Source organism: Odontomachus brunneus, unplaced genomic scaffold (genome assembly GCF_010583005.1).
Source record: "Odontomachus brunneus isolate Ranch 3 - 2012 unplaced genomic scaffold, Obru_v1 Obru_scaffold_004, whole genome shotgun sequence".
In the NCBI taxonomy this organism is placed as follows: domain Eukaryota; kingdom Metazoa; phylum Arthropoda; class Insecta; order Hymenoptera; family Formicidae; genus Odontomachus; species Odontomachus brunneus.
In genome coordinates, this window is record NW_022639454.1 from 4,024,192 (window position 1) to 4,039,367 (window position 15,176).

The window sequence follows — 15,176 nt, forward strand, 5'->3', positions numbered from 1 at the left end:
ATATATATATATATATATATATATATATATATATATATATAGCGCCATTTAATCAATGCAATTGTATAAAAAAATGGTTGTAGTATCTAGAGATAATGGAACAATAGTTTATATTAGTTTAACTTCTGATGAAATATCTCATAACATTAAATGAAAATTTTTTAATTAAAATTAAAATTTTGCATATTTACTTATTCAATTTTCGGGCCCAGTTATATGGTACATATTATACTTAATAAACGACTTGTAAAATATTTTCACTTAAAATACATAGATATATTTGAATTAAAAAATTAGCTACAAATGTATCGTACAATTATTAATTTTATTTCGATACTCTATATAATTATATTATGCGCTTACTGATACTTAAACCACTTTGTAGTAGTAGCTACAAGAGAGCTTTTTTATGTGACCACATATATCAGTATACGATCATAATTACAATAATCGTACGAGAACGCAAGATTATAGGAGCTCAAGATTGTAAAATTATATGATCGTAAGTATTACACACAATATTACTCTCTTGTTGCGTAATATTAAATGCAGAAATATATCCACACCCATACTGAATCTTTCACACATTGATCATGAAACTCAAATTTAAAATAACTTAGGAATTTAAATAAATTGCTTAATCATTGTCGATAATGATTCATGCAACTGGCAACATGAATCAGATATTCAAGCAGTCTTTCGTAACTAGAACATATATATCTATACTTGCGATAAAATTTACATAGAAACGTATATTGTACCCAGCAAATGAGTTAATCAGCTTGATTACCAAATCCATTGGTACTTTGGAATAAGGAAGCAAGAGTATCGCACACGTAATACAAACATACAATACCAAGCATTCGCGCATTCCAATCAAAGTATTCACTTTACATTGTCTCACTTTGTACATATATACTGAACTTATAAATATTCACAAACATTCATTTGCCTCCTATGCCATTGTATACTCGATTCACTGGATCTTGTTGCAATAATTTCTTTATATCTGAAACAATAAAATCAAATTTACAATGTATGATAATCTACAAGACGTACATTGATACAATGCAATTGTTTCACGTACCTTCTTTTTGTTCATCTGTAAATTCATTATCAGGAAATGCAATATCAAAAGTAACAAATAAAGTACCATGGTTATTATTATTATCGTAATTAGGCATTCCTTCGCCCTTTTTCCGAATACGAGCACTATGTTTAGTGATTTTGTCCCTTTGAATGGTCACTGTATGACCATCTAAGTGTTTTATATCCACACTAAAACCTAGTAACGCATCTTGCAAGGAAATGGTAATATTTGTGTATAAATCATCGCCTCTTCTTTCAAAAACGGGATGAGGTAGAGTTCGTATCCTATTATAAACAATTATATTGTAAATAGATAATTGTATTATTAAAAATCTTATACTTGAGATTGTAAGTATAGAAATATATTTGCTTACTTTAATATCAAATCACCAGGTTCTCCATCGATGTGAGGTTCTCCTTCCGCTGTAAATTTAGTTTCTTGACCATCCACCATGCCTGCTTCAATTTCTACTTCCAGCACACGATCTTCATTCACTAATTTGACATTTGGACATTCTGAGCACACTGACTGTTGCATCATTTGGAATCTTCCATTTCCTAAGTTGCGAGTAACTAATTCTTGTCTACAATTGCATTTCCTTGTTCCTTTTGCTGCTTTCATAACTAGTTTATTTCTGGTTATCTGTAATATAAAATCTCAAAGTAAATTAGAATAATGAAGAATTAAAATATTTTAGATACTACATCTAGCAATATAATTTTTACCTCGATAAAATTTCCACTGTATAATTCTTCTAAGGTGACAGGTATGTCCATTACAGTATTTGCACCTCTTGGAGTTTCATGTTGATGATGAGATTCTCCACCAAAATGGAAACTGAAGTCACCAAAGAAACTTGCAAAGGGATCAACATTATTGTTCATCATGCCATCTCTTTTCAAACATTCTTCTCCGCACCGGTCATACATTTCTCTCTTTTCAGAATCTGACAATACTTCATAGGCTGCTCCTAAGTCTTGAAATTTTCGAGAAGCATCTGGATCATCTTTATTTTTGTCAGGATGCAATTCTTTTGCTAACTGTCTATAAGCCTTCTTTATTGCATGTGTACTTGCACTACGAGACAAACCTAAGATGTTGTAAAAATCTCTCCTGCAAAAAACATATAATAACGGTAAAATCTATTATTTAACAAGGATTTTATCATATTATTAACAATATGAATAATATAAGATAATATTAGAAATTAATAAAATTATAAAGATGAAAGGACTTTTTATAAATCTTGATACGAAATTTAAGGAAATAATAGATTATATGAATCTCTTGTATATATATTATATATATATATATATATATATATATATATATATATATATATATATATATATATATATATATATATAAAGTTAACTGATAAATAAGGAAAAAAGTGAAAGATTATAAAACTCACTACGTAAAAAACGGTTTTGAATAAACTAATGCATAAGATACATTGAAAAAAAATATCATTTTTACTTACCCAGCTATCGATATTACAATACATGTTGTTAAATTTATAAATAACAGCCAATTTAACTTCAAACCTTCCATCCTAGCAGACGTTACACAAACATCTGAGCACACATCATCAGAGCTTAAATCGTGGGAGCTTCTGATTGGTCATGAGGAGAAGCTTAATCTAATTTTCATGAACGATAAATATACTCAAGGGCTGGTATTCATAGACCCATATTCTGAATCCTCTTTTATCGAAAGGGTGCCATTACATGAAGCGCGAAAACGCGGAAGACAAAATCTTATTAGATTTCCGCGTTCCGCGAATTGAATCAATGGGTGCGTTCAGCAAACTCAAGTTGCACAACAGTTGAATAATTCGTCAACGTAATTGGTCTAGATTTAGGGATCTAACAGTAGGAACCAATAATGGCTGATTGCTCATTGAGCGCTTTTTTCGCTGAACGCCCCCATTTTTTCCCGTACAATAAAAAAGCGGAAAGCCCAAAACTTTTCTCTATTGTCTTTTCATCCAAAGTACCAAAGTATAAATTCCAAAAAAATATCAGGTCCGAACGTGTTTGAATACGTCTTAATGTAACGGCGGTTAGATTGAACAACTTGTGATAATTTGTGACAACTTGTGAGAATGAATTTTTTTGCTCTTGTTTCGCGACTTTATTTCTCCTTATATTACATGGAGCACAATCTGCGCGGAAAAGCGAAACGGTTTAGTGATAAATAAACATCTGTATTCATTTTTTAAAATTGTATTAACTTAATTTACTGCAATTTTTACTAATATGTTTATCTTTTCAGCTTATCTGTTGAATATAAGCATTTTAATTAATAAATACCGTTAAAAATTAATATTTTATAATTCCCCATACCGCTTTTTCGCTCAAAATATGCCTCATGTAATATAAGGCAATCAAAACAGACGCTGAACGCGAAGCGAATCTAGTAAGATTCTGGTGTTCCGTTTCGTATTCCGTTTCACGCATAGTGCACATTTATCTATAGTTCGTGTTACGTATATTGGCTGCATTCCGAAATTCACTGCCAGGACTGAAAATCTATAGTATACGTTACATAAACTATAGATTTTCAGTACTGGCAGTGAATTTCGGAACGCAGCCATTGTAGGCAATGCGCGCATAATGCGTGAAACGGAACGCAACCTTTTTTCTTTCGCGTTTCCGCACTTCATGTAATGGCGGACTTCCGGCGAATCCGCTCCACTCTGCCTAAATTCCTTCTGTTTGCCCCTAGTGCTTTCTCACTCTATTTTATTGACTGTTAAGCAGGAGGACACGTTTAACACTGCAAATATTTTAAAACGTTAAATTGTAACGTCCGGATCTATTTTAGAACATTAATAATATATTATTATAGACCGGGAGGCCGACTTGTCTGATTTCAGACATCACTAGATATTTTATCCCTATGTTACTAGATATAAGTACGTGCGCATATGCATATTCGCGAGCGTTAAAACATTATAATTAAAATACCGAATGCTGCGTGCTGCTGGAGAGTCTCGAAATCAACGGATCGACCCAAAGAAACCGCTATCGCTCAGTGCGATAAGCCAACATAAACAGGAGCATGAAAACTGAATCCCAAACACCACTCAGGACACCGATGCGGTGACATCATGCAAAGGAATGAATCTCTTCCCTCGCCATAACTCCATAGACCAATCGGAGAACGATTCTCAGCGACAAAGCGACATATAAAAGCGCGCGCATTTGTAGAGAAGGCAATATAATTATTTTCTTCTCATAGTTAGTCTCTGGTAGCTTCGTGTACTTATTCAGCATATTATACTTAGTCGTAAAATCCGACTGTGTTGCAATTACTTTTGCCTACCCTTCATATTTCAAACATTGCGAAATCAAATTCTGAATCGCGGGCCGCATCAACCCGCGTGGTATCGGAACTTCCGAGGCCGAGCCAAGAGAACAAGCACCGCTGATTTTCCGCCAGATTCATCAATCGTTTCGCCAGGCTCCCGAGACCCAGGGTAAACTCGGTGAAAAGCAGAGTGACCCAAAAGCGGAGTCATCACTCTGTTGACCGTCCACGTAAGTCACTGATTTTACTACTTTAAAATTTCCCTATATAGTTATTTATCGTGGACGTAACAAAATAAAGCAATGTGATTAATCCATTCGTCGCTCTGAAGCATTTACAACATAAAATGAAACTATTTACAGCACTAAACTTTATCCCAGAACTGTATCCCGTCATAGCAACCTAATCTTTTTCATTTGATAGAATGAGAACAAGATAAGAATAATTACTGTGATTATTTATATACAGCATAAAATATTATAAATATCAATTTTCTATCGAGATAAGTGAAATATACGGTTTTATTCTTTTAATTCTGCACTGCGCATTATACATAACTGGTGCAGTAATGGTTCCTGCACACAGGACGCGGTAATGCTTGCCGCGCGGCGGAAGTCCGCGCGACAGCCAATCAATATGTTGTTTTTCCGTAAGAGCTAGAAGGTTATTACGGAAAGCAGCATATTGATTGGCTGTCGCGCGAACTTCTGCCTCGCGGCAAGCATTACCGCGTCCTATATGCAGGAGCCATTACTGCATCAGTTCAGTGGTGCAGTTAAAGAGCTGCACGGAACTGGTGCAGTAAGAGTGAGACAAATATATCTTAGGCCTGTTCTTTGTAGCTGCACTGCTGAACTGGTGCTATGTATTGAAGTGAAACAAATATACGTTTTCTCATTCTAACTTATTGCACTAGTTCAGCAGTGCAGCTACAAAGAACAGGCCTCTTATCTCGCTCTAACTTATTGCTTTACAAATGGCGCCCAACCATAAGAAGTTATTCTTTTTAGCGGATTTCCTCTCAATTGGGGAACACGAATCAGGACCACTTTCTCTACTCGCGCCCTATCAAGTTCGGTCTTCTTATCTCTTACCTCATGGTCTATGTATATACGTCATTGGAACTCACAGCACTGATACCTACGCGCATATCCATGCTACAACATGCTTTGCAATTCAAAATGGACTGCGTCGTAAAATGCTTCAAAGCATTAAATGGACTAAATCTAAAGTAGTATCTAACAGCTGATATGAATTGATATCAGTCACGATCAGTTAGTACTTCCAACCGGACGTTAGTCATTATCCAAAGTTGTTTTTTCAATCATGTTAATGTGTAAATTTCTCGCATTACATTCCCAGAAATATTCAACGGAGAGGACGTTATCGCGGATAACATGACAAAGGAACAGCATCAGTCGTATTGCTGAATAAGGATTTATAGAAGAGTCCCTGTAGGTTATGCAAAGATCTTTAACTGTCAAAGTTCTTACGACAAAATGGAGAAACACATGCATTTATGGAGAGACGCTGACAAATTGTCTTTCACATTCGATGACAAGCCGAACGGCATTATCTGCAAACTCGTTACTATTAAAGATCACATTTTTGTAGCCACTACAACTAATAATCTATACCATGGGGAAGTGTCCTTTCAGAAAGATACTTGCCCCATAATTACTTTTAAGAGGGCTCAATTCGATGTTATTGACGTAGCATCCAATTCTGAGCATTTGTTCATTGTAAATACTAATGGACATGTTTTGAAAGTAAATCCTCAGGACATGAATGTTGTAGATACGATCATTCTTAAGGAAGAGGTGAAATATTGTAGCCATGGGTATGTATGTCTCAAAATATACTACATATAATAAGATTTAGATAAACCTGTTGACTCACTTGTTGTCATCTTGTTTTTTTTCTAATTATTCTCTTATGTTAATAGAATTTATTTAGTATATTTTATCTTATATATTTATTATCTTATATATTTATGTAGTTATTATCATTAAGTAGTAATTATTTTGTTGTAAAAAGATATCTTATTACAGGTTTAAAGAAGAAAATGAAATAGTAAAAATCAAGTCTGTAGCGGTTAGTGATAACGCAGCATTATTTGTTACGGAAAATGGACAACTCTGGGCAAGTGGTGGTCAACCACAAATAGATATAAATAGTATAGAACCAAAGAAAGTTAGATTTTTTGAAGGAAGGACAGTGTCTGAGGTAGCTTGTGGCTCGAATTTTAACGCAGTCACAGTAAGAAAAACCACTAAACTTATAAAAGATGATACAGATAGTGAAAACGATCTTGAAGAGGAAGTTTTTATTAATTCTTGCCCACAATGTCTTAACAATGTTATGTTGAGTCCTGGAAGTGTAACATCATCGGATACATGTCCCACTGGTCTCCATGCACAGCAGTTTAGCGAAGATCGTTCTACCAATTCCATCAGTGCTCTGTCCACTGCCAGTAAAGAACACATTCCTCTGCCAGAAATGGACAAGAAGGAGAATCATTCTAATATCATTGAGAATGGTGGGGAATGTCTGAATGATGTGGTAGATTCCGAGAAGGATGAGAAGAGAAACATGATATTTATAAACACAGAGATTGCCCGACAATTTTTAACTAGACAATTGTCGTGGGTTTCATCGTATGGAAGTGCCCAGGAGGATATACCACTGGAAGGTGTTGATCGGCCAACAAGATTAATCAAGCAAAACGTATCAAATATGGCGAATTTGGTATATGAAGGAGTTAAAAACGTAGGTGGTAAAGTTGTAACTCTATCTAGGCATATGAGTGGAAGTTCCGACATTAATGAATCCAAAGCCGATAGCAATGAGAACTTGGAAGAGCAAGGTAACAGTTGTACGAAGCCTACCACGACCAGTTTAGCACTGAGCTTGCGTTGCGAGGAGTTCCCCTGGTCGTCGAGCACGGGCTCCTCCGAGCACGAGTTATCTCAGCAAGGCTTGAATGAGAGGATCAACGCGTTGTCCCGCACTGGTAGTAATATATTGGCGACAGAACTCTGGACATGGGGTGATGTACAATATGGACAGTTGGGAACGGGAGATAATATTAAACGGCCGAGGCCAGTATTAGTAGGAAAGCTTAGCCACACTGGGATCAGAAAGATATCGTGCGGTGCCTTCCATGTGCTCGCCTTAACATTAGATGGCAGAGTTTTCGCATGGGGCCGTAATAATTATAAGCAGGTGACTTTGTACACTACAACCGATCAGAGCGCTCCTCAGCTGTTCGCCACCAAGTTAACATCGAACGAAAGGGCTATTGACATGGCAGCTGGTAATTTCCATACTCTGGTGATGATGCATCATGGTTTATACTTCATGGGGCAATCGAGGTAAAATTAGTCATATAAAAGTTCTTCTCCTATTTAGCGATCCTATTTAGCGATCTTATTCTCATCAGATAATCAATGAAAAACATTGTATTTTTTCAGCAAAACTGGAGATATGTTTCATCTCGACATACAAACTAAAGATGAATCGAACAGCCCAAGGGAAATTTTCAGTTGTGGACAATACAGTTGTTGTTCTATGATAAACGAGCCAACAATAAACGTATCGGAAGATTTAGTAAATGACCAGATCTTTCTAGAGGAGATGTTGACCGTTTATCAGAATTTAATTAAGCCATTTCAAAAGAAGAGTGGTAGCACCCAGGAAGCCAATGTATACGAAACATTGTGTCGTTGTTATGCAGAGCTAATGCACTTTAGTGTTTTAAATGTCATAAGCTTATGGGATTACTTCAATCATATTGGAGAAGCATATGAGGTCGCAATTGTTGCCAATATAGAGGAATTTATTACGGTGTATAAATATTATATAAATGCTGTTTGCGATGTTATATCTCTCGGTGGTTTTATGCATATTGCAAAACTTATTGAAGTGCCACAAGTAGTATCAAATTTATTTATAGACAATCCAAAAAGTAGCGATATAAAAAGAAATAACAATGAACTTGTTATAACGATGGCATTACAACATCCTCTGTGTAAACTACATAGGTAAGTCGATTATGTCACGCGCGTGCGCGTTAATGTAATATTAGTTTTCTTTTAAAACGTTTAATTTACAATATTTAATTTCTTTATAATGACATACATTTTATTGCAGGTACAAAAATATGATACATAGTTTAATAAAAAGCAACGGCACGAGAATGGGTGTCGAACGATTACAAGAGGCTCTTGTAAAGTGGGAGCAGGTGCACGATGAACAGGAGAAACGTCAAAAAGAGGCGGAAGCTACGAAATTGTTCTGGGAGAGTTCCGGCAAGTTAGGAGAATTATTGAAATCTCCCGATAGGAGACTGATTAGAGAGTCGAAAACTTACCCGCTATCGATACTTAATTCTGGCAGATTTTCATCTCATTGGTTCGCTTTATTGACGGATATTTTTATACATGTTACCGGCACTACGTATACGGTACATCCACTTCGAACATTATGGGTAGAACCCTTACCGGACTCCGAAAATGTACAGGTATGAGCTTCTACCTATACTTGGATCTATTACATGACATCTCAATCGTTACGAGAAAAACCGATATAATAATATAATTAAAAATAGATTTATTTCTCTTTCAGAACGCTATGTCGATTGTCACGCCGGAAGATAACTTCGTATTGTATACTCCTACTCCTTCCGAACGTAATGAGTGGTTGCATGCTTTGCAAAATACTATAAAATACAGTTTGCAACGAGTGATCGGAAATATGCCTCCATTAGCGCGGTCAAGCTCATTCTTTTTCACAAAGCATAATATTTTTAAGGATGCAACATATACAGGTATGTATTGAAAAGTATATTTCATTTTTATTTGTTATGTACGTTATATATTGCATATTTTTTATATGATGAAAGTTTAGTTCAAGATGAATATTGTGTTTATAAATTATATAACAAATCTATAGGACGATGGCTAAATGGTAAACCACATGGCTCTGGAAAACTGGAATGGTCTGATGGTCGTACATATGTAGGGCAGTTCCATAAAGGTGTTGTTCATGGTACTGGCAAAATGGAAATTCCAGTGCAGGGTGTGTATGAAGGTCAATGGAAGGATGGCCAGCAAAACGGATACGGAACTATGAAGTGAGATTAGTTTTTTGAAAGAGAATATGTTTATATAATTAATTACTTCATAAAATACGTAATGTAAACTTCTGTTTATAATATATTTCTAGTTTTATCGAGTAAACGAGAAGATATTACATAATATGATATGATATGTTTTTAGATACGTCAACGGAGATTTTTACGAAGGGTACTTTAAAGATGGATTACCTCACGGCCACGGTGTCAAAAAGGAAGGACATTTTATGGCATCAGTTGCATCTGTTTATATTGGAGAGTGGGCCGCTGGTGTTAAACAAGGCTATGGAATAATGGATGATATTATGACAGGTACAAATACACACATTTACTTAGCTAAATTTGTATTACAGTTGAGAAATTGCCTTACAAATGAAATATAATAATAGTGTGATGTGAACTCTTTTGTGAACTCATTGCAATGTCAAGATTATGCATTTATAGCTCAATAATGTTACAGGTGAAAAATATCTTGGATCGTGGAGTAATGGAATGAAACATGGCTGTGGTTTAATTGTGACACTTGATGGCATTTATTATGAAGGTGTTTTTACGCAAGATGTCTTAACGGTACTATTATTAAAATATTATTAACGGTTAACTATTATTTAAATATAAAAATAATATATATAGCTTGCATAAATCTGATTAATTTATATTAATGCTCGGAATTTCGTTTGCATTTTTGAGATGATTTTTGAGGACTCGGACTACTTTCTTCTTCTTGCCTCTCTCTCTCTTTACTTGTCAAGCGTGCAATTGGTAATCAGCATCAAGACTGTCAACTTTATAAGACATGCGGATCTTCTTTATTTATGAAAAATTAGACAAAATCTCATAGATCTTATGAAATTGACGATTTTGAAGCTAAGTACCGCTACAATCATAAGGCTTGATGAGGAAAACAATGGGAAAAAAGTAGACATAAATCTCAAAAATAGTCTCGAAATTGCAAAATAATTTCTGATTTATACAAATGCAAATCTAATATCTTTTTATAATATTGTTTATCCTAAAAGGGTTATGGAGTTATGGTGTTTGAAGATGGCACGCATTATGAAGGCGAATTTAAGTCTGCTGGTATATTTTACGGGAAAGGTACCTTAACATTTCGAAGCGGCGAAAAGCTAGAAGGTAATATGAATGGTGCTTGGAATGAAGGTGTCAAAGTTATTGCCACGTTACACATGAATAAAAGCGGTGGAACTGTGCAACCTAATACAAAACCGGCGTAAGTTCTCGTACGAAGTATCACTCTGTTAGTAATAAGTGACAAGTTTATTCTTAGGAAACTTATTAAAGATATATTATGCATTTTATAAATATGCAAGCTGTTTATTTGCATTCATTATTTTTGATAGATCTTTTGGAAAACTATGTGTATCCCCAGATCAAAAATGGAAGGCAATATTTAAACAGTGCTATCAGCAACTTGGTATATCCGAGTCAGTCACCAAAAATTCTAGCTACAATGAAAAATCTATAGAGACGCAAAGAGTGTGGCAAAATGTCGCTAGCATAATAACAAAGTCTCATCAAAGGACACTGCAACGAAAAAAGCTCTCGGTAAATGCATCAAATGCAAAAGAAAGAAACAGTGAAACAATTGATCAGTTGGATAAGATCCCGTGCTTTGGACGTGACAAACTCACCAGTCAGACCTACAATGAAGTCCATAAATATTTAGTGAAAGCTTTTGAGAGCCCACATCATCCATTAGGTGCTCTCTTGACTGAAGTAGCTGCGGTATACACGGCTACATATGGTGGAGTGAGAGTACATCCATTGTTACTTAGTCATGCAGTATCAGAGCTTCACAGTATTACAACAAGGATATATGAGATAGTACTTCTTTTATTCCCAGCTTTACCACGTTGTGGGAAAGAATATGTTCTCGAAATTGATGGTAAAGAAGAAGAGTATGTATGTTGTAAATCTACATTATGAAATCCATCTTATCATAACTATGTGCGGAATTATCGGTTTTTATATTACCTAAAAACATTTCTTTATTTTTAGACAAGTCATAAGCGCTGCTGCGATACTTCATCCGATATTACTGCCACGTGTACACTCAGCACTCTTTGTATTATATGCCTTACATAATAAAAAGGAAGACGACGCGTATTGGGAAAGATTAATGAAATGGAATAAACAACCTGATATAACTCTAATGGCCTTTCTCGAAATTGATCAGTAAGCAAACTCATTATTAGTAGTATATTTTTGTGTAATATATTTCGTGTGCAGAATTAAAAATTATTTGTACTTTTATTAAACTGCAGGAAATTCTGGAAAACTACAAACGTAATGAACATCACAGATAACTCATTACCGTATCAACACGAACCTTATTTCAGTGATGCTATAGAAACTTTACAGCAGCTTAAAACAACCTTTTCACCTTTAGAAAAATTGTTAGTGGTCAGGAGTACATTTGAACAAATGACACAAGTAAGAATATAGATATCGCTATCAATGTTGTGTTGTTTCTAATAAGCATATTCAAAAAGATTATTCACACTTCCTCATATTTGTATGTATAGGCAGTACAAAAACAATTAGGATCTACGTATTTGTGGACGATGGATGAACTTTTCCCGGTATTCAGTTTTGTCGTAGTACGTGCTAGTGTATTACAATTAGGGAGTGAGATACATTTTATTGAGGATTTCATGGAACCATATTTGCAAAATGGCGAACTTGGTATCATGTTCACTACTCTTAAGGTCAGATATAACAATTACAAAGATTAGAATAGTAAACAAGATCTATTTAATAAACAAAATTTAATGCAATGTATTAAAATTAACTTTGTTATAGGCATGTTACTACCAGATATTGCAAGAGAAAACAAACATGGGCGATTAAAATTACAAATATATGGTACAATAAAATTTCAAACTGATGAAATATATATACGTGAAAATAGTATCAAACTCGAGAAACAATATGGTAGGATAAATATGGATATATGGATGAAAAGTATGCTGGCTGAGATTTTAGCATAAAAAAATCCACAAGTCTCAAATTATTAAATCAGATTTTATAAGTCCATTTTCATTTACAATTCATTTACGTAGGCTTATTTTCATCAAGTCCATGAAAGGTTATTACAACAAAATGTATTATGAAAGTGATAAACTGCATTTATGCTGTACAATAGAGTTTTTATCATCTTAACTACATACATATGTAGAGAGTAAGGTGAAATAAGAAATTAATATAACATATCATTTTATTAAAAACAATTCGTCATTACAAAAGTATACATAAGTTTATTGAATATTTGTGTGTTATGTGTGAGTTGCATGTAGAAATTGGATTTCAGTACTTCCAATTATCTATTGTTTAAAAATGCGTATGTTAAATACTATATAAAGTCATAAAGTAACTATATAAAAATTATATATAGCTCAATTTACAAAAAAGATTAAAAGTTATCTTCTTCCACACATACCTGAATTAAAGATTAAATATAGTAATTATATATTATAATGATCATTATTCGTTGTTACTATTAATAGAAATAATTATTATTAATGTTTTAGTTACTGTATTGATATTTTGATTTTGTTTTATGTGAGGAATAATAAGATATATATCATAAAGCTTATTTTTTCAATCAATTTTAAAGTCAAGTTATTGACAGTAGAATAATTTTAAGTTATTGACAGTAAAATATATCACGGTAGTAGCCTCTTTTGTTAAAAAAAATAACGCAGATATAAAAGACATCTGTAAAATATTTTCTAAATAATGAGATATTAGATAACTATAAAAATATGTAAGGCCTTTTACAGTTTAAATAGACATTTTTTTTATGTGACTTACACTTATAATATTACATGCTTGTGTATATAATTTCTAAATTATTTATATTTTTAGTACTCAGTCATAACCAGTATTTTAATATTACATAAATACAAAGAGGACACAAAATATGAGAAAACAGTACATGGGATATATAATATTATAAGAAATAAGAGAGAGAAAGATAATATATATATGAATTAATTAATGTTAAAATTTAAATTATAGGCTATGTAAAACACTTACACATTAACATCAAACTTGTTAAAGTTGTTTTGTTGTTTCTTAAAACACATACACACACATATTAATATGTTCCCTAAAAAATATGTTTATTGTTTTGTTCTTATTTCATCCGTACATAAATTATATATGTGATATTAGTTAAAGAAAAGGTCTAAAACCACCCCCCTCAACTAGCATGTACCTGAAACATATTCTTTGTATTAACTCAGAGAAGAGCTCGTTCTCTCATTCAACAAATTTTACATATTTTAAATATATATAAATATTTACTCACGATTATATCTATTTTAAATTGTATGATTTAATTACTTCTGCTTGTTTTGTTTTACTAAGTTTAAAGAACTTACAAAATAATTGTACATGTAGCATATTTTATCAAAATTTTATTAACATATAAATTATTACGCGTCTATTTTTACAAGATAGTCACGGCTTCTATCGAGTTAATATGTTAGAGATATACAATCATTGTTTACAATCCTGTACACGTTTCATAATACTTTGATATCGCAAATAAAATTAATATAAATCAAAATTATTGACATCAAATTATAATATAAGAGATTAGCCAAATATTTTACATTGTGTATGTTTGGGAGCATTCATCGCATTCGATTAAAATATTTAAGATCAGATTTTATCAGGCATCAATCAATTTTAAAATAGATTCATTTCTCTGGACTGGCGTAAATCCAAAAAGTTGTACCACATGAATATCATTATGCGGGTTATTTATTTATGTACTGATATTTGAAAAAAAAATGTATACAACAGGATATTAATTATGTATTATATATAAATAACGTATGTAATAAATAAGACTATTAAAGATCGAGAGACTATACTACAAGTATATATATAGATAGTTTTTATTGTAAACCAAAAATTACAATAAGTAGTTTCAGCTATAGAATAATTGTAATATATATAATGATATTAAGATTTCCTCAAACATATTTTGAACAACATGATATGTTAAATAAGTTGTATTTTCTAAGTGCGAGGCGACATGTGTAGAGTTGAAGCTACTGAGAGTTATACAAAAAGATTACATTATTCACATAAAAAATAAGAATATATGAAATAACGAAACAAAAGCTATGCATTGTTAATACATGTGTGTGAAAAAGTTAGCTATTGATTAGTGACATGGATTCAAATTCAATTTACTTTTTAAACTCTTTTTTTTATAACACATAGTTCTCTAAACAGTAATACTATATCCATCATATATTTTTAACTAATCAATATTCCATTATTTATAATGTAAAATAAAAATATATGTTATAATAGTATATATTGATATATAATCGACGGATCATATATATATGCAAATTGTTTATTCATACATAGTTATTGTAAATAAATAAAGAAATTAAAGTAAGTGTGGAAGCAGTACAATAAAGATAATTTATTTACAAACAGGAGTGTGAGAAATGATGTCTTAAAAATATATATTCTACTGTCACTAAAATATCTGCATCTATAATTCTTGCCCTAAATAGAACACACTATCCTCTATTTCTATAATTTTATTATTAATGTCTAGATTGCAAGTTATGTACACATCTTCTATAT

At 32.8% G+C, this 15,176-nt stretch overlaps 2 protein-coding genes across 3 annotated transcripts; one reads left to right on the forward strand and one right to left on the reverse strand.

Annotated features, from left to right (window-relative positions):
- Window positions 1-254: 254 nt before the first annotated feature.
- LOC116847094 (dnaJ homolog shv) lies at window positions 255-2,720 on the reverse strand. Its single transcript, XM_032821722.1, has 5 exons — window positions 2,574-2,720; window positions 1,816-2,203; window positions 1,464-1,732; window positions 1,088-1,374; window positions 255-1,009 (listed from the first exon to the last, which is right to left on the reverse strand). The coding sequence occupies exons 1-5, from the start codon at window positions 2,642-2,644 to the stop codon at window positions 945-947; spliced, it is 1,080 nt and encodes a 359-aa protein (XP_032677613.1). The 5' UTR covers window positions 2,645-2,720; the 3' UTR covers window positions 255-944.
- A 2,744-nt stretch (window positions 2,721-5,464) lies between these two features.
- Window positions 5,465-14,453, forward strand: LOC116845681 (alsin). 2 transcript variants are annotated; one of them, XM_032818680.1, is made up of 15 exons: window positions 5,465-5,679; window positions 5,768-6,245; window positions 6,457-7,779; window positions 7,879-8,448; window positions 8,558-8,927; window positions 9,032-9,233; window positions 9,359-9,539; window positions 9,685-9,851; window positions 10,000-10,109; window positions 10,559-10,770; window positions 10,901-11,458; window positions 11,559-11,735; window positions 11,825-11,993; window positions 12,086-12,268; window positions 12,363-14,453. In XM_032818680.1, the coding sequence occupies exons 2-15, from the start codon at window positions 5,905-5,907 to the stop codon at window positions 12,408-12,410; spliced, it is 4,611 nt and encodes a 1,536-aa protein (XP_032674571.1). In that variant the 5' UTR covers window positions 5,465-5,679; window positions 5,768-5,904; the 3' UTR covers window positions 12,411-14,453. The 2 variants fall into 2 exon arrangements, 1 of the variants encoding a protein (XP_032674571.1); XR_004378303.1 differs by lacking the exons at window positions 5,465-5,679; window positions 12,086-12,268; window positions 12,363-14,453 and having other exon boundaries at window positions 5,905-6,245; window positions 10,901-11,462; window positions 11,825-11,975.
- Window positions 14,454-15,176: the final 723 nt, after the last annotated feature.

Bases quoted from the DNA above. Each gene is read 5' to 3' on its own strand.
- LOC116845681 (XM_032818680.1), top strand. From the start codon at position 5,905: ATGGAGAAACACATGCATTTATGGAGAGACGCTGACAAATTGTCTTTC. The intron at 10,110-10,558 runs GTACTATTATTA...TTATCCTAAAAG, and splicing joins TTACGCAAGATGTCTTAACG to GGTTATGGAGTTATGGTGTT. The intron at 10,771-10,900 runs GTAAGTTCTCGT...TATTTTTGATAG, and splicing joins CAACCTAATACAAAACCGGC to ATCTTTTGGAAAACTATGTG.
- LOC116847094 (XM_032821722.1), bottom strand. From the start codon at position 2,644: ATGGAAGGTTTGAAGTTAAATTGGCTGTTATTTATAAATTTAACAACA. The intron at 2,204-2,573 runs GTAAGTAAAAAT...TGTTTTTTGCAG, and splicing joins ATTGTAATATCGATAGCTGG to GAGAGATTTTTACAACATCT. The intron at 1,010-1,087 runs GTACGTGAAACA...TTATTGTTTCAG, and splicing joins TACAGATGAACAAAAAGAAG to ATATAAAGAAATTATTGCAA.